A 17,287-nucleotide genomic window follows, 5' to 3' on the forward strand; every position below is an offset into this window, starting at 1 on the left:
CTCTTCTCTCTTGACAACACAGCTTCACCCTTCAGAATTCCCCAATTCCCGTTAAAATGTCCAACAAACAAATCATCTACACCACCCCTCCGGCCCCAGCCATTGACCCCTCTCTCAGCAGTGGCACCTTCCGCCTAAACACCCTCCCTATCCCCAGAGATGTCCCCACCGACAAGCTCCTCGTGCGGGTTCACTACCTCTCCCTCGACCCAGCCATGCGCCAATGGCTCACCGCCAAACGCTCCTACATCGCTCCCGTCGAACAAGGCGCCGTGATGCGCGGCCAGAGCATCGCCCAAGTCCTCGCCGTAGGCACCGATCTGGCATCCAAGTACAGCAAGGGCGAATGGGTCGTCGCTAGTTCCGGCTGGCAGGAGTACGCAGTGGTCGGCACGAAAGAAGTAACAAAAATAACCGTGCCGGCCGGCGGACGGCCCACGGACGCAATGTCCGTGCTCGGCCTCACCGGGCTGACGGCCTACTTTGGTATGGTGGAGATCGCGCAGGTGAAGAAGGGTGACACGGTTGTTGTTTCTGGTGCTGCGGGCGCGACGGGCATGGTGGCTGGCCAGATTGCGCGCATCAAGGGCGCTCAACGTGTGGTGGGGTTGGCGGGCAGTAAGGAGAAGTGTGATTTCTTGATTAACGAGTTGGGATTTGATGCTGCGGTCAATTATAAGGATCCAGATTGGAGGACGCAGCTGAAGCTCGCTACGCCGGAGTTTATTGATGTTTTCTTTGACAATACTGGTGGTGACATCCTTGATGCTTGCTTGGCGAGGGCGGCTCAGGGCTCGCGCTTTGCTATCTGTGGCGCTATCAGTCAGTATAATGCTGCTAAGCCGCAGGGTCCGGCTAGCTTTATGAGTGTGATTGTAAGTTCTTCTTGGTGGTGGGGCAATTTTGGGGGGAGACTTCGGGCTAATGAATGGCAGTCGCAACGGATCACCCTGAAGGGGTTTATCGTCTTCGATTTTGCGAAGCAATATCCAGCTGCACTCAAGGAGCTCGGCTCTTGGTTGGCTGAAGGTAAGCTCAAGCGCAAAGAGCACATCGTGCCAGGTGGCTTGGAGGCGGCGCCCCAGGGTCTCATTGACCTCTATGCTGGTGCTAACACCGGTAAGATGATGGTCGAGGTAGCACCGGTCAGCGAGGCGTTGGCTCCAAAGGCCAAGCTATGAACGTATATCTGGATAGGGCGCATTTCTCATTTTTCATCTGTTGTAGCATCCTATCACATAGCAGATGACGGGATGCTTTTGGTGCATGCCATATTGAACATAGTTGTGACGAGAAGAAATTCCCAAATAGACGCTACCAAGGCCTATCATATTACACAGAAGCACAGATCTCACTAGGTCTTTCTTTTCATTTTGGCTCTGTGTTTTCTGTCTGCTTGAAGATACAAGGGAAGTGACATCATCATGATATCCATGAGCCCCTATTACCACGTTCATATACTCTGAGATTCAAGATTTAGCAGCAATTGGAAGACACTCGGATGGTTGATTGGAGCAACAGATGACCTACAAATGATTGCATCGCTGCAACAGGTAAAAAATCCGACTCGAACAGGTTTGAGCTTCTATTTTCTTGACTGGTCACCCTTTTAAATCATCTATAAAGACAGCCATGCCGCGGTTCTCAATACCAGCTCTCCAAAAGAGTCAAACAGCTCTAACATCAACTCCATCGAACCGAGTCCTCCAGCTCTCTCCTTGTCTACTTTCTCGTCACTTCAGATTAACTTCCCCCAGAGAATCCCCCATTTCAGACAAGACCAAAATGGCAGTCAATGAAAGTAACCAAAGCTTCAAGCTTGAAAACCTGTTCAATGTGAAGGACAAAGGTAAACTGTACATAATGACCCCTATCCAACAACCTCATTCTAACACCACCAGTGGCCCTCGTCACAGGCGGTGGCTCAGGAATCGGTCTCATGGCAGCGCAAGCCTTAGCCGTGAATGGAGCCAAAGTATACATAACCGGGCGCACAGCAGAGAAACTCGACCGCGTCGCCACACTCTACGACAACGGCAACATAAGCGGCAAAATAATCCCGCTGCCAGCCGACGTCACCAAGAAAGACGAGATCCGCAGACTAGCCTCGGAGATCTCCACGCGCGAAGGCCACCTCTCCATCTTAATGAACAACGCCGGAATATCCAGCTCAACGCAAAAGACAGAGCCCGAAGACGCATCCGAGCTCCGTGAGTCCCTCTTCGACGACCCAGCTGCGACATTCGAGGAGTGGGACTCTGTGTTCCGCACGAACGTCTCACAGCTCTTCTTTATGACCACGGCATTCCTGCCGCTGCTACAGCGTGGCTCCGAGGTCGAACATGGTTGGTCCAGCACGGTGCTCAATACGACTTCCATATCTGGGATTGTGAAGGTCTCGCAGCACCATTTTGCCTATAATGCTTCCAAGGCGGCGGCGATTCATTTGACAAAGATGCTTGCACAGGAGGTTAGTTCGTCGAAGCTGCGGGTTCGGGTTAATAATATTGCCCCTGGGGTTTTTCCTAGTGAGATGACTGCTGGGGAGAGTGATGGAATGCAGAAGAGTCATCTTCCGGTTAAAAAGTATCGGGAGAAGGTTCCTGCTGCACGGCCTGGGAGGGATGCGGATATGGGTGGTGCTGTGCTTTTTGCGGTTTGCAATCAGTACCTGAACGGGCAGACTGTTGTTGTTGATGGGGGGTACGTTCTTGCTGCCGGGACTCTGTGATTGGGGGAAAGGGGGATAGGGCTTGTGTTTGTGCATCATGCATTGGTTTTTTGCTTGAGGATATTGTGAACGCGAGCGATGAGAGATCAAAAATGTATTTGAAAGGAAGGTTTTCTATCCAGGTAAGCATTGCACAGGGATTTCAAATTGCAGCTTTGCTCAATATCCTTTTGCTCCCGCCTCACACACAACTACACCGTTTATCCATTCTGATCGCAACAACTTCGTTGTTGTAATACGCTTCGAGGAACAGGGGTGTAGCATTGCGTAGATGGCGTTGCGTCGTCTCTAGAAACTAAGATTTTAGCGACCTTTCTTCTGCGCCAGGACCCCAAACCATGCTATAACCTACTTGGCCCAGAGTCTCGATCGGTGGGTATCCATCCTCCCCACAGCGAGAATGAAGATAATCCAGATACCGCCCATCCTCCTGATGAGGACGTGCACTACGCCACAAAATCCGATCGGTGACGAGCGCCATGTAAACGATAGCCGTGGCCCATACATCGGCAGGACGAGAATCACATTCACCACGATGGCTGTGGTCACCATGACAATATGGTGGAACATGAAGCTTGAATTCTTCCGGAGGAATATACGGGAGCCTCATTCCCACAAACGACGCAGTGGGTGAGTTCGCCATCAAAGCCTGACTCCGATTTCCAGAAGAAGACTCAGAACGTTGACGATACGATCGACATATTAAAATCAGCGGCCACGATAGCGCCAATGACCATATACTTTGTGTAGGTGGCTGTGTTTGCGAGGGAAGCATTCCTCCAGCCCTGGCCTCAGCGGACTCCTCCCAGATCCGCCGGACATGTCCATCGCCAAAGCCGGCTAGCTTCACAGCTCCGTTGGCCGTGAGAAGGACTGTCTCGAGGCGGACATCACGATGTGTTGTACCGTGATCATGTAGGAAGGCGAGCGCACGCAGGATCTGGGTTATTATGCAATCCGCCTCTTGGGTTGGGAGAGGACCCTTACGGGATAGGAGGCTATTCAGATCGCCTCCGGCGCAGTATGGCATTACAAGACAGAGCTCGCGACGTTCGTTGTGGAGGATGTCTAGGATTGGGAGGATGTTGGGGTGGCTCGGATGCAGAGATGTGGAGTGAGAAGCGCTTGGGGGACCTCTGAGGATGGAGCGTCGGTAGACTTTGATTGCGACGAAGGGGTTCTTGCTTCCCTTTTTTATTTTGCTTTCATGGAGGCGGGTTGTGCTGTTTGAACCATAGTGCACCATGTGGCGAGAACGGCCGTATTTGTCTCTGAAGGAGAGGTCGGGCGATAGGAACGAAGATCTTGATGGCGTTGAGTCTCGGCTTAACAAGGGTTGCTCCTCTGTTGGGACTGATTCCAACCGGGGTAGATGGTCGTTCTTAATCGCAATACCATTGAACCGGTGTTCAACTGAGAGCTTCCCTCGGGTCAAGGTGTGATGATGATCAACGGTCTGGGTGGGTGGACGCATGAAAACTACTAGACAAGTGTGGTCACGTCCTTTAAGTCCTTTCCTAAATGCGATGGTTCTAGCGTGGGAGAACCAACCGTTGAATAGAAAGAAACGTCATGTCAACAAGGCACCACGTCAATGCCCCTTTAAAAGACCAGGATTGGACCAGGATTAGACCAGAATTGGAACGAATAAAATTTCCCCTTTACAGATCTAAGACGAACCCTAACGGAAGTAGGGAGAAATGTTTTAAACTCCAACGCCTACATCGCAGTATTATGGTAGTATGGGATTGTGCAGTATCAGTTCAAGTCCACTGAGATTTTCTGCGATTGGATGGGACAAACTGCTCACTCAAAACGCGAATTAACTTTTTTTAAATCCCAGCCAGTCTTAAGTGAAATTTCCCGAAAAAGGATTCGATAGAACTGAGGTCTGAGGTTGAATCTTGGTTTCTGTGGAGAGGAAAAATCCCGCATGGTCCCCCACGGGGGCTAACGTACTTTCGTGGCGGTGTCCTTGGAATTTTTGTTTTGTTTTGGTTTTTTTTTTTTTTTTTCTCACCCGCTTGCCTTGTGCCTTTTCTTGGAAATCTGCGGTATTTGTTCTTATTTTTTAAATCAAAGTAGGAATGCTCTGCTGTGTTGAACCAGGAACTTGGAGCTGAACCAGAAGAAGTTAGGGCTAGGTTCTGTATTGTCACAGATCTCTGATCAGTGGTTAATGATTGGGTAATGAGCTGGGTATGGGTTGGGATTACGGTATATGTATGTAATACATCACACAGTTTATGGGGGGTCGTCTCAATATACAAGGTATCTGGTGGTGGTACCTGGCTTTAATATGCAACTCTCGGCGGTTTATCAAGTACCTGTGGACCTCTGTGGATGTAATTGTCCCTTTTTTTTTATTTCCCTCATTTTCCAGAACCGGCAGGTCCCTCGTGGACGCGCGTGGCTGAGTGATACATTTCGTCTGGGAGAACCTTCCCAATGCACACCTGAGCTGGACCAGCTTTGGTCGAAACACATCGGAGTTGCCCATCTAGGCAGACCCTGGTGCCTATATAAACGGAGGGTCGCAAACTACTGTTTCTTCTTCTTCTTCTTCTTCTTTTTTTTTTTTAAAAAAAAACACTTCGACGACTCTTCAGTGTTCTACGTCTCTGCATTCCTTCCAGGGTGATCGTCCCTTCTGGCAGTGCTCTGATTGAGTGTCTGCTTTCCCCATCCTTTTCGTTTTTTACACCCTCTTCCTATACTACTACTGTCCTTGTCCCTCCATTCTCTCCTCTACACCCTCTGTATCAACGGCACCCATGACTCCAGAAAACAGCAACAAGGACATTGACATCGAGTCAGAAAGTAATGCATTCAAAGATGATGAGCGCACTGGACGTTCCACACAAATCACCTTTGAGGGGTCCACACCTGCAGAGGGGTTCCGATCTATCTACCAGACTCAGAGCAATCGCCCCCGTTCGATAAGCCGTGATACCATTCATAGCACCAGAAGCAGCATCCAGGGGATGCCCGAACTGCCAATTGAGTTTCGAACCATCTCCATTCAAATTTCGGAATCCCAAAATGCCCCTAAGCAGGCTATCGTCAATGCCACAGAGAAGCAGCCTCATCAAGACTACTTCGAGAGCTTGGACTTCCATATCATATCCCCCGACAGCCTGTGTCGAGAATTCAATGTGGATCAGCGCACTGGACTAAGTTCGTCCTCGGCGGCCACACGTTTGCAGCGAGATGGCAAGAATGTCATTGCCCACCACGGAGAGAACTATCTCAAGAAGATATTCTTCTACGTCTTCGGTGGATTCTGCTCTGTTCTTTGGGTTGGAGTCGTCATCTTCTTCATTTGCTGGAAGCCTCTCAGTAACCCACCCTCGTCTCAAAATCTTTCTCTGGCTGTCCTCATTTTGATCGTCATTGCTTTACAGGCAGGCTTCTCAGCTTTCCAAGATTGGTCCACGAAGCGTGTCATGAACTCGATCCTAGACCTACTCCCCGCCGAAGCCATGGTGCTGCGAGATGGGAAACTCATTCACATCCCTGCCACGGACCTGGTTGCGGGTGATATTGTTCACATTGGAATTGGCAACAAAGTCCCAGCTGACATGCGCCTTTTGTCCAGCTCGGGCGATGTTCGCTTTGACCGTGCTATTCTGACAGGCGAGTCGGATGAGGTTGAAGGCGCCATTGATTGCACCGAGACCAACTTCTTAGAGACTCGCAATATTGCCCTCATGGGAACCGGTGTTACCAATGGGAATGCTATTGGGATTGTCATTTTGACCGGATCTCGCTCTGTGATGGGCCGTATTGCGTCGATGACGGCTGGTGTCAAGCAAAAGACAACCCTGATCCAACGCGAGATCAATCGCTTCGTTACTATTATTGTCATTCTTACAGTGGTCCTGGCTTTGCTGATCCTGCTTACCTGGCTAGGATGGCTGCGCAAGGATCATCATTCCTACATGAGCGTTGTAGCCATGTTGAACAATGTCATGGGGTGTGTTGTTGCCTTCATACCCGAAGGCATGCCTGTCGCCGTCGCTTTGACCCTTATGATGATTGCCAAGCGGATGAAGCAGACCAACATTTTGCCCAAGGGCCTGTCAACCGTTGAGACTCTGGGCTGTGTGAATGTACTCTGCTCCGACAAGACTGGCACTCTCACTCAAAACCGCATGTTTGTCAAGTCACTCGGAATGGTTGATTGGGAATACAGCCTCGAGGATTTAGCGCCTGGGGGGTTCGGAACTGTTGATCTTCCCGAAGGCTTAAAAAGGATGCTGCAAGCATCTGTTCTGTGCAACGACGCCACCTTCGACCCGACTACATTGCATCTGCCCGTTCATGAACGTGATGTTAACGGCAATGCTACAGATGCAGCGGTTTTGAGATTTGGTGACAGTTTTGGATTAATTTCTCCAACTGCCCTGGCTTTATATGAACGTGTTCATCAGATTCCATTCAACTCGAAGAACAAGTGGATGCTTACCTTGCACCGTGATCCTAAATCCACCAAGGAGTTCATTCTCTACGTCAAGGGAGCACCAGATGTGCTGTTGGGTCGTTGCACCACTTACTGGTCTGCTGTTCATAATGCAGTTCGTCCACTAGATGTCGAGTCACGGGAAAAATTCTCCAACTTCCAGGCTAAACTATCACGTCGTGCAGAGCGGGTGATTGTCATCTGCCAGCGTCGTTACATTCCACACTCTGCCCCTGGCTCCAACGATTTCAGCAATGAGATGTTAGACGACGGTGTGCAGGATCTCACAGTTCTCGGTATCTTTGGAATTATTGATCCACCACGCCCGGAGACGGCTTCGACTGTCGCAGCTTGCCGCAAGGCGGGTATCCGATTCTTCATGGTTACCGGCGACTTCGGACTGACTGCAGCTGCTATCGCTCGTGAGATTGGAATCTATGACGGACAAGCTGAGCCTGACACCATCGAAGAGCTGAGGGATGGCCTCGATCAATCGATGGAAGTCAAAGTTCCGAAGTCCCGACACAGCTTGCTTCTTGAAGGACCCAACTTGTCAGCGTTGACTTCAGAGCACTGGGAAATAGTGTGCGGCTACGATGAGATTGTATTCGCTCGCACGACCCCCGAGCAAAAGCTTCGCATTGTGACAGAACTTCAAGCTCGTAGTTGCGTGGTTGCTGTGACAGGTGATGGTGTCAATGATGCCCCGGCCCTGCGTGCCGCAGACGTGGGTATCGCAGTCGGATCCGGCAGCGATGTGGCAATCGAGGCCGCTGATCTGGTGCTCTTGGACAAGTTCGACTCCATCATTGAGGCTATTCGCCTTGGTCGGTTGGTCTTCCAGAACCTGCAAAAGGTCATCGCCTACCTCCTCCCAGCAGGTAGTTGGTCCGAGATTTGGCCCGTGATCATGAACGTCTTCTTCGGCTGTCCTTCTCCGCTCAGCACCTTCCTCATGATCATCGTCTGTGTCTTCACCGACCTGTTCCTATCCCTTTCACTCATCATGGAGAAAGAAGAATTCGACCTCCTCAGCCTGCCCCCACGCCGTCCTACCAAAGATCACCTCATCAACCTCCGCATCTATGGCCAGTCGTACCTGTTCGTCGGTGTGATGGAAGCCTTCAGTGCCCACGCCATGTTCTTCCTGTACATGTGGCGACACGCAGGGATTTCCTTCTCCGACCTCATCTTTGCGTTCGAGGGCTATTCCGAGGGCTTCCACGGATATACCGCGGACGAATTGAACCACTTCGTCAGCGTAGGCCAGTCTGTCTACTTCGTGACCCTGGTCATCATGCAATGGGGCAACGTCTTGTCTGTCCGCAGCAAGCGCATGTCCATCCTCCAAGCTGATCCGATCCGTCCAGCCCGTCGCAACCCGTGGCTGCCTCTGGCCATTCTCATTTCGTTCATCATCGCTATCTTTGTCACGGAAGTCCCAGGCATCCAGAACCTCTTCAGCACGGCCTCAGTCCCAATTGAGTTCTGGTGTATCCCACTTGGCCTTGCACTGGGCGTCCTTTGTATGGACGAACTGCGCAAGGTGCTAGTCCGACTATTCCCCAAGGGACCTGTGGCCTGGGCCTCGTGGTAATCAGATCTTGGAATGCTTGTTCGTGAGAAAAAAAAGAAAGAAAGACCAACGAAAAACAAAATCTCAATGTCGGCAAATTCTAACTAAGAGGTTGGATAATCATAACTTGTCATGGAGGACATTGGCTTGCCCTGTTACCTTACCCTTACCTTTACCTCGGGTTCCTTTGATTGTTTGTACATGTACTGATTCAATGTTGATCCTCATGATGATTACATGGCTTTGACGAAAAACCAGAAAAGTGGTCAACGAGCCTGTTGACCATAGATTTAAGAAGCACAGCTAACCAATCATAAACCCGTGACATGTATCACGTCCCTTTCGATGTATCTCTAGATGAAACTCTGCTCTCTTCGAGGCCTGGCTCTTTTCATCGAGACACCATGTGCCTTATCTGATAATGCACATTTTGATAGATCGCGGTTTGGTCGAGTGGTCCAAGGCAATTGACTCGAAATGAAATCCGTTCGCAGGCGGATCATGCTGCGGTCTTAGCATGAATTTTCGGCCAATCGGACTTGGACCTGAACTAGTAGTTGCGCAGATGTCAATTTGGTCCCTTGGTCGTTTAGCATTCAAGCAATGTTTTCTTCTAGATGCACAACTTGGCGACCTCCCCGACTATGTAAATATAGTATAATTCGCGAGCGAAACCAATTGAAAGATTGAATGAAAAGATCTGAATTGCTTGTAATACCACTAAACAAGTTCGTACCAACGATGGAAAATAGCGATTGCATCAGGGCATGACAGTCAGGATGGCTAAAAATACAAGATAGAGATGTAGTAGAAAAACAGAAAGTGAAAAAAACAACAACCAATCAATAAGTTAAGAATGCTGGGGTTCCCGGAGGAAAAAGAAGGGAAAAAAAAAGTTTGAGAAGAACAGAAACGAACGGTTTTCATGCGGTCCTTTGTATACAGAATAGACAAAACGGCTGTGCAGCGAATGACATGTGTGCAAATAGGGTAGAGAATAGATAGCAAAGCAAGCAGACACGTTGGTTAGACTCTGATTTCGTGCTAGGCATTCTCTGAGGGAGCGAGTGGATATGGAGATTGATGAGGATGTGAGGGTGTGGCAAGGGAGGAAATGAAGAAAAGACCGAGATAAGACTGAGGCCCTGGTAGGCCAGAGACACGGATTTGGAAGGCGCAACCAAACACCACATCCAGCAAGCCTTTCAAGTTTGGGGTTGTTGGCGCACTTTCCCAGCCTCTCGGACGGCACTCATAAACCCATCTTCGTTGCCCGCAGCAGTAAGAACCCAATAATCACCAACGCCGAAATTTTCGATCCGCCCCCCGCCGAAGCCAGCAGCAGGGGCGCTGTTCCGCTCTTTAGCTTTCTGCATGTTTGCTCCAAGATCAAGATTATGGGGACCCCAGCCTAGCATGTCCCGCACAGCAAGACGGGATTGGTCATTAGTCTGTTGGAAGGAGAACAGCTGGGCCTGGAGACAGCCCATTATGGCAACGGCAGAGCGGATCATGATGCGGTCGCCCTCGAAGACCCAGCAGTCCCAGACACGGGAGATGCGTTCGAGGTCCAGGCCGTTTGTCAGCAGCGAGCGGAAAATCGGCTCCCAGATCTCTGCCTCGGAGAGGCGGAGGATTTCGGTCAGGTGAGTATGCAAACGAGGGAACTTATAGCGCAAGGTGTCCGAGGCTAGTGCGTAGGAGCGGGCCATGGCGCCACGGTCCCAAGTGAGGAACGCGACGGGTAAAGGACGGTTGAGGGCGTTGGCCATGGCGAGGAAGGCGGAAGCGGGTGTGGGGAATTGCAAAACGAAGAGGGCGGCGATGGTGTGCAGGCCGTGGATGTAGCCTACGTCGCTGCGGTACATGCAGTATGCTTTCAGGACGTCAATGAGGATTTCCCGTAGTGGACCACCTTCTTGGAAGATGTTCAGATCTGGGAAGGCTTTGGGCACGTCTGTTTCGATCGCTTCAAAGCAGTCTTGTAGTCTTTTGTTGCTCTCGCTTTCTCCATCCTTCTTGCTTTGGAGATCCTTTGCTCGAAGAAGCGCTTTGGCAAAAGTTTCCTCAGTTAATGCTAGTTCGTTGCCAATGGCTCGTTCCCATATGTGGCCCCGATTGCGGGGTGGGATTCCACGCCACCACAATTCGCGAATTCGGGGCTCGCGAAGAGCGCGGTCCCAATTCGGATACACATATTCATCCCAGATGTTCTGCAGTGTTGCTCGGGTGTTGTCCTTTGCACACTGCGCATTCGCAATTTTGGCAGCTTTGCGTTTTTCTGAAATACCAATTAGAAGGCCGACAAAGCTTCGAGTATCTTGTCTTAGCACCTACCAGCTTCTCGAGACTGGGCCATCATTTGCTGATACTGCCTCAGGTGTCTTTTCTCCTCCTTCTGGTCCTTAGGCGGAAGCCAGCTTGGGCGTGTCCGCGAGAGGAATTTTTCTTTCTCTTTGCTAATTGGCAGCGGATCAATCATGATGTTTGATTTCTGCAGAGGCGGTAAGGCGACAGCATCACGGGATGCACGATGCGAGTCCTCGCTAGACTTCCGCGAAGCACGGGTTTGAACATGCTCCTCCCGCTCGCGATCTTTATCATCAGCATGCAGCTCCAGAGCTTCAGTAATAATCTTTGCTTCCTCGGACAAGTCAGAAAGATAACTGTTATACGAGTAGGTGCGAGGGTTGCGTGGCGAGATTTGTCCACGCTCCGGCCCCGCGGAGCTCGATCGTTGTATACGCTTCATGCGGGATGCCTTGGCCGTATTTTCGGGTGACGCTAGCTTGTCGGTTTCCGCCACGGTGTGCTGAATAGGCAGAGGCCGCCGCCCAGGGCTGCGACCATTTGGACTGGCAGATCGTGAAAAAGTCCGCTCTTGGACTGGGCGTGGAGAGATAGGAATGTTCCACAGACTTGCATCGTCCGGCAGTTCATCGTCCGAATCATGGTATTCTTCCTCCAGGTCTTGAACCGACTTGCGATTTGGCTGCCAGCTTTGTTTCTGAGTTGGCACTCGCGCAGATAGCGGAGACAAAGCTGGGCTGGTGCTCGAGGTGGAGCGACTGGATGTCGGCCGTAGTGGTGAAACAGATCGTGCACGGCGGGCGTGCGCTGGTGTCAAACCAGGTGACTGCAGCGTGTTGCCCGAGTGTGTCCGATTTGCAGTTCTCGCTGCGAGGGAGCCTGCTGGCGCATTGGCCAACCCACCGTGAATCGGGGGTAGGGGGCTTCGCTGGCGAGATTTCGGGGTTGCGGTCAAGTCGCGAGTTGAGATCGTAGGGACTTTGCTTGACATTCCGGCGGCGGGAGACCGTGCCTTTGCCCCAGAGCGGCCGTAGGAGCCTGGTGGATCGGCGAACGATAGGGCGGCATCATCTTCCAAGCCAATGTCTTCGAAATTCGAAATATCCGTGAAGATGCTGTCGGGACCGTCCAGGTGAGAAGAGGAATGAAACGAGGAGGATTTAGAGGATTTGGACCCGGAGAGCTCGGGGGGAGAGTTGGGGGTCGGCAAAACGGTGGTCATGATCTCATGTGATAATTCAGATGTATGGATCCCCCACAATTCTGATCTGCCAGTAGAAATACAGAGAGAAAATCAACGGGATGACCGGAAAGGATCAACAACGAACGTGAGGACCGAAGCTTTTGGGCGAGAGTGGCGGAGAGGGTTCGGACAAGAAATAGGAAACAGTAACACCGCAATAGAGGTTGATTAATGTAGAAGCGAATTGCAGGACGGCTCCAGCCTGGTGAAATTCAGATCAGGTGTAGTCGTGCAAAAAGAGCGACCAGGAGACGAGATGACGGGGTAACCACTGCGGTCCAGGGGGTTTGTATTGGAAACAAAAATAGGTGGAAAATGAGTGTGGGGGACTAGGCAGAAATGAAGTAAAAGATTAAAACGAGAGACGAAGACAAGTCGAAATCCAAACGAGAGTGAAAGGAAGAAACCGTGATGCTGAAGGCTGCAAACGGAGAGCCTCAGGCAGTGCCGCACTTGGTCTGGCCGAGAACAGGGGGGTACCTCGGCGATACTTCATCACACTAGTGCATAAAGGGTGATGGAGAAGTACCACTTAAGTATCCACTACTCCGTACGCTTAAGGGGATTAACCGATCTCTGCCCAGAAGGGAAGTAGACTTACACAGCCTGCAATGACTCTGAACACAGATATCTTGATCTGAACCCCCTGAATCATGATCTTTTTCATATCGGGTTTAGTCGGATTCAGTCGGATTTGTGCCCAATACCGACTAGATAGATGGGGCACAGAATGTACTCTTTAATTGGTCCTAGGAGATAGTGTGCAAAAGTACAAATGTATAGCTTTGGAGCAAATGATCATGCAATTGCACTGATTATTCAGATCTGCAGACATTCCACAGTCCAGCATTCTAGAATTATTCTAGAACCGCCATTCCTCAAACATCGCATTTCCCTTCTTCACCACCTGCGCCATCCTCAAAGCCTCGGAATCTGATGTGGGTCGAGCATCCTTGATCAGCGAGTCTAGCCAGTGGAGCACCACCGCATACCGCGTTTGTTTGCGCTTCAAAACAAACCGAAACGCCGCAGAAGCGAGATACTGTAGATGGGGTCGCTGGACAAAACACGAGAATGAAGACTCCAAATTACCAGCACGCCGGGCCTGGATCGTGCCGTTCGTCTGCGAAATCAGATCGCGGATAGTCTGTGTTATGATGCTAGGACCGGGGTGCGCGCGGCCCCGAAGTGACTTCATATAGCGGTACATCTTCATGGCAGAGGTGATGAAGCTGCAGTAGAGGTTGGCCAGCACAACTGCACGTGAGTTGTGCCCGTCATCTAAATACATGGGATGTAGCTGTAGGCGGAATGACGAGAGCACTTTGCGGTGAAAGGTGCGGCCGGGAAGACGGGAGGCCTCGACGGTCAAGGTGTTGGAGAGAGTAGTAGCAGCTGACTCGCCGCCCTCTAGGATGCGATCTCGATCGCGGTGGAATTCTAGCGTGTGGGTGTCGATGAGACTACCACAATACGGGAATAATGTGGTCCCTTCTAGTCTGGGGAGCAAAATCCCGTCAAGCGCTGCGCTGAAATTGGCCATGCTTTTGGCTGGATTGACTTGTACACCGTACGCTGGTTGGCCCCGAATCATTGCTTCCAGGAACTGCATTGCCACACCTGCGTCCGGTGTGATCAGGAGGAAGTCGTCCACGAGTCGCAAGAGTAGAGAATCCTCGGGTTTTATAAAACCCAATACCTTTCGCTCTAGCTCGGCGTAGAAGAAATTGCATAGGATGCTGGATAGGACGGAGCCTTGAGGAATGCCGTTGCGTTGGCGGAAATATTTCTTGCCTACCTTCACGAGATTGTGCCGGACATGTTCATCAAGGAGGGCCAGAAGGCTATCAACATCGTGGTCTTTTTGAGCTATAGAGTCGACAAAAACGGTGTTGGCCTTTCGTGACGCGCCACCGCTGTTGACGTAGTCGGGTAAGTGTTGTGGCCTCCTCGCAGGCGCAGCGCGACTCATAAATCTCCGGGTGGGTTTTCCTTGTTGCGCAGTTGGAGCGGGTGGTTGGAATTCGGTGTGCTTCGAGATATGGTAACTCTCTTCAGAGACCAGCTCTTCGATCAAATCAAGTAACCTTTTCTGGGGGATGGTGTCAAAACAAGCTTTGATATCAAGCTTGACAAAGTACATCGGTGGGAGCTTGGATTGCGAGTATTTAGTACCCGAGGGTAGCGATTTGGACAACTGCTCTTTGTAGGTCTTCAATCGGCGGTGCATATCTCCAATGGAGAGCATTGACGAGCCCAATTTGGCAGGAGCTTGCTGGCACTCGTAGGTCAACATATTATAAATAGGCGTGACACTTGTGTTGATGCTGGCGGCGAGGTACGTGCGCCGTTTCCCCCAAGTCGATTGCTTCAAGGCCCGTTTGCGAAGATTCAAGATGGGCCGGAGGCCTGTAGATTTGGGAAGCAGACGGAGAGCACCGAAACCAAGAGTCCGCTGTGCCAGCACACGTTGGGCTCGAACTGGCTCGAGTTCCTCGAACATCGTTGCCTTCAACTCCCCGAAAGGTTTGTGGGTCAACTGCTGCCACAGATCATGGCGGAAATAGAAAAGGCGATTCCGGTGCGTTTGGGACTCGGTGACATAGAAGTGCGAACGGATGAGAGGAATAAGAATTGAATCGAAAATCCAAAACACGAATTCATGGAATATTTCGATGCGTTTGTGCAAGTCAGACAGGGCTATCTTCGACCTTGTCTTAGATGGCGAAGGAGTCTGAGCCTGGGGTGACTCTAGCCACGGAATGCTTGTTATCTAGCGTAAGGATCAGTACGACTTTGTCTTAGACTCTCAGTCCCGTGCAAACGACAACCAACCTTGATACTCTTACAGACTTCATGCAGACTTAGACTTTCGAATCGGCGTAATTTGATAAATCGGTCAACATGTCTTAGTATAAGCCTTAGGTTCGAATTGCCATCCGGACCAACCCCCCAAAATTGTCGAGGGACCAATTTCTGGATAACCGCTCGACAAAAAGCTGAGACAGAAGAAGTCGGACTCGCATAATCAGTTAGACTAACTTGAGTTTTTTGAAACGCCGGTTTGTTGCCATCGACTCTACAGGATGCTTCGACAGCCATGTGCGGCTCTAATCTCGAGACATCACAAAAGGTCTGTACCGAACTGTAACTTGGCGAAGGATAGCTAATTTGAACTTGCGTTACTAAATTAGACTGGAGAGAGGAAATAGGCTCGCTCTTTTTGGCATCAGGCGTGGAGGCAAATGCGCCAAGTCTCCTGGGTCCGGTCTGCTGTCAAAATTTAGCTACACATTCCTTGCCATTGTATACAAAAAGTGTCTCACATCGGTTGGACAGTAGTATCGCAGCAACTCTCCGTAGGAGCACTGTGCATTGCGGTTCCGGAGCTTCCGGACAAGCTCGATGGTAATTCCACGAAGTCTCTTAGGTACCTTGATGGTTCTCTCGCTTCCAAAATCTGCGTCAGCGAATTCATTCGTGGACTGGGGCCGCTGTCGTCGTTTCTCTTCTTCCAAATGAGATATCTCACTCTCACGAAACATGAAACTCTTCGAGTCATCCATGATGTTGTGGCCATCCGAGTCCAGAGTAAACACATTTAGCAGGCCAAATTGCCGGGGAAATATGTACTTCATCACGTGGACTGTTTGTGCCATCGAATCAAGCGATAAGAAGCGACTAAGAACATCTAGAGTGGAAATTAGCATAAATTTCGAATCCGACCATCAAACGGCGAAACACGTACGTGTCTGTCCTAGTCCGGAGGGTAATTTCTTTTTGGACTCGACACGTCCATAGAGGATACGCCGCCGTAGAAACACAATGCTATTTGGACTTTGGAAAGTCTTATTGGAATTCCGTTCGCATCCAGCTTTCTCTTTGGGATGCCTCTGACCAGTGGCAGAAGACCCATTGGCTGCTGAGGACGCATAGCTCAAAGGCTCGAGGACCGAGAGAGGCAGACCTAGAAAAAGATCAGAAAACCAGCGCTAAGTTTCTCTCTGCATCTTGACAAAACATACCGCTGAGTTGGTAGTATATGCCCTTTCGAGCGTCAATAGCGGCAAAAAGCCCACAATCGAAAAGCAGTCGCAGCATAATTTCTTCGCCATTACTACCAAGCAAGCCAAGGACCTCTGCCCATGCACCCTCTTTTAAAACTCGGACATTCTGATTCGGAAACTGAGACACAATGCCTGGAATGCTAGTGTGTTGAACATTCGGCCCATTAAACGGGCGTTGGAAGCCATGCGTCAGCAAATGCTCAGGCTTCTGATAGGAGCCGTTGCTATGATTGAAGAGTTTCCAGATCACAAAATCAACCACCTGCAACAAGGGTTAGCAGTCTGATAGCTATGAATAATTCAGTCGTTATGTGATCACCTCAGACTGAGGACAGGCCGGCCCTGTATCGGTGCTGACGAGAATCGACCGCGATTGAGACTCATTAAAAGATGAGTATTGCTTTTGTCGCTCCAAATTGAGGGTCGGAGAAGATTCCTTCAGCACACCCACTAGGGTTGAATCTAGGAGGTCCGCCAATGGTTGGGATTGTGCATTGGAGTCTTGGTCTTCACGCGAGTCCAGTGTCAGGATGCGACGCCGACGCGACTTGGAGGCCACGGGAAGTTGCTGGAGCAGGTACTCCCGTAAGGATAAGACATGTCGGTAGTACAAGGAGATAACGGGATGAGTTGTTTTTGTCAGGGAAATTGGCGCATGGGAGGGTTTGAAATGACGGGAAGATGTGGTGATACTCATGTGAGACGAAGACGTGGGCACGCGGTCCTTGATGGGTCTTTTCCGTTTTTTGCCCATCTTAGGTGATTAATTGAGTTCTTTATTTTCTGCTTTTCTTTTTCAAACCCCTGTAGTTTGGTTTACTCCATTGCGTGAAAATTTTTCTAGGCGACGAGTTCTCAGTGACACGCGCGACGCGTCAAGCTTCCACGGCACAGAAGG

General features: G+C 50.5%; 6 protein-coding genes across 6 annotated transcripts; 3 read left to right on the forward strand and 3 right to left on the reverse strand.

The window, feature by feature from the left end:
* Positions 1 to 56: 56 nt before the first annotated feature.
* Pdw03_7918 (Alcohol dehydrogenase, zinc-containing) lies at positions 57 to 1,181 on the forward strand (the record flags this gene model as incomplete). The annotated part of the gene is made up of 2 exons (XM_014677580.1): positions 57 to 875; positions 936 to 1,181. The coding sequence occupies 2 exons, from the start codon at positions 57 to 59 to the stop codon at positions 1,179 to 1,181; spliced, it is 1,065 nt and encodes a 354-aa protein (XP_014533066.1).
* A 604-nt stretch (positions 1,182 to 1,785) lies between these two features.
* On the forward strand, positions 1,786 to 2,731 carry Pdw03_7919 (Short chain dehydrogenase/reductase family; the record flags this gene model as incomplete). The annotated part of the gene is made up of 2 exons (XM_014677581.1): positions 1,786 to 1,849; positions 1,902 to 2,731. 2 exons carry the CDS (start codon positions 1,786 to 1,788, stop codon positions 2,729 to 2,731), a joined length of 894 nt encoding a protein of 297 aa, XP_014533067.1.
* Positions 2,732 to 3,026: 295 nt separating this feature from the next.
* On the reverse strand, positions 3,027 to 4,205 carry Pdw03_7920 (Serine/threonine protein kinase, putative; the record flags this gene model as incomplete). Its single annotated transcript, XM_014677582.1, has 1 exon — positions 3,027 to 4,205. The coding sequence occupies one exon, from the start codon at positions 4,203 to 4,205 to the stop codon at positions 3,027 to 3,029; it is 1,179 nt and encodes a 392-aa protein (XP_014533068.1).
* A 1,300-nt stretch (positions 4,206 to 5,505) lies between these two features.
* On the forward strand, positions 5,506 to 8,790 carry Pdw03_7921 (Na/K ATPase alpha 1 subunit, putative; the record flags this gene model as incomplete). The annotated part of the gene is made up of 1 exon (XM_014677583.1): positions 5,506 to 8,790. One exon carries the CDS (start codon positions 5,506 to 5,508, stop codon positions 8,788 to 8,790), a length of 3,285 nt encoding a protein of 1,094 aa, XP_014533069.1.
* Positions 8,791 to 9,974: 1,184 nt separating this feature from the next.
* On the reverse strand, positions 9,975 to 12,301 carry Pdw03_7922 (RabGAP/TBC; the record flags this gene model as incomplete). The annotated part of the gene is made up of 2 exons (XM_014677584.1): positions 9,975 to 11,050; positions 11,107 to 12,301. 2 exons carry the CDS (start codon positions 12,299 to 12,301, stop codon positions 9,975 to 9,977), a joined length of 2,271 nt encoding a protein of 756 aa, XP_014533070.1.
* An 883-nt stretch (positions 12,302 to 13,184) lies between these two features.
* Positions 13,185 to 17,143, reverse strand: Pdw03_7923 (Telomere reverse transcriptase; the record flags this gene model as incomplete). Its single annotated transcript, XM_066101804.1, has 6 exons — positions 13,185 to 15,095; positions 15,158 to 15,592; positions 15,649 to 16,013; positions 16,071 to 16,289; positions 16,348 to 16,651; positions 16,709 to 17,143. The coding sequence occupies 6 exons, from the start codon at positions 17,141 to 17,143 to the stop codon at positions 13,185 to 13,187; spliced, it is 3,669 nt and encodes a 1,222-aa protein (XP_065956887.1).
* Between the last annotated feature and the right edge of the window lie 144 nt (positions 17,144 to 17,287).

Source organism: Penicillium digitatum, chromosome 3, assembly GCF_016767815.1.
Source record: "Penicillium digitatum chromosome 3, complete sequence".
NCBI classification, from domain to species: Eukaryota; Fungi; Ascomycota; class Eurotiomycetes; order Eurotiales; family Aspergillaceae; genus Penicillium; species Penicillium digitatum.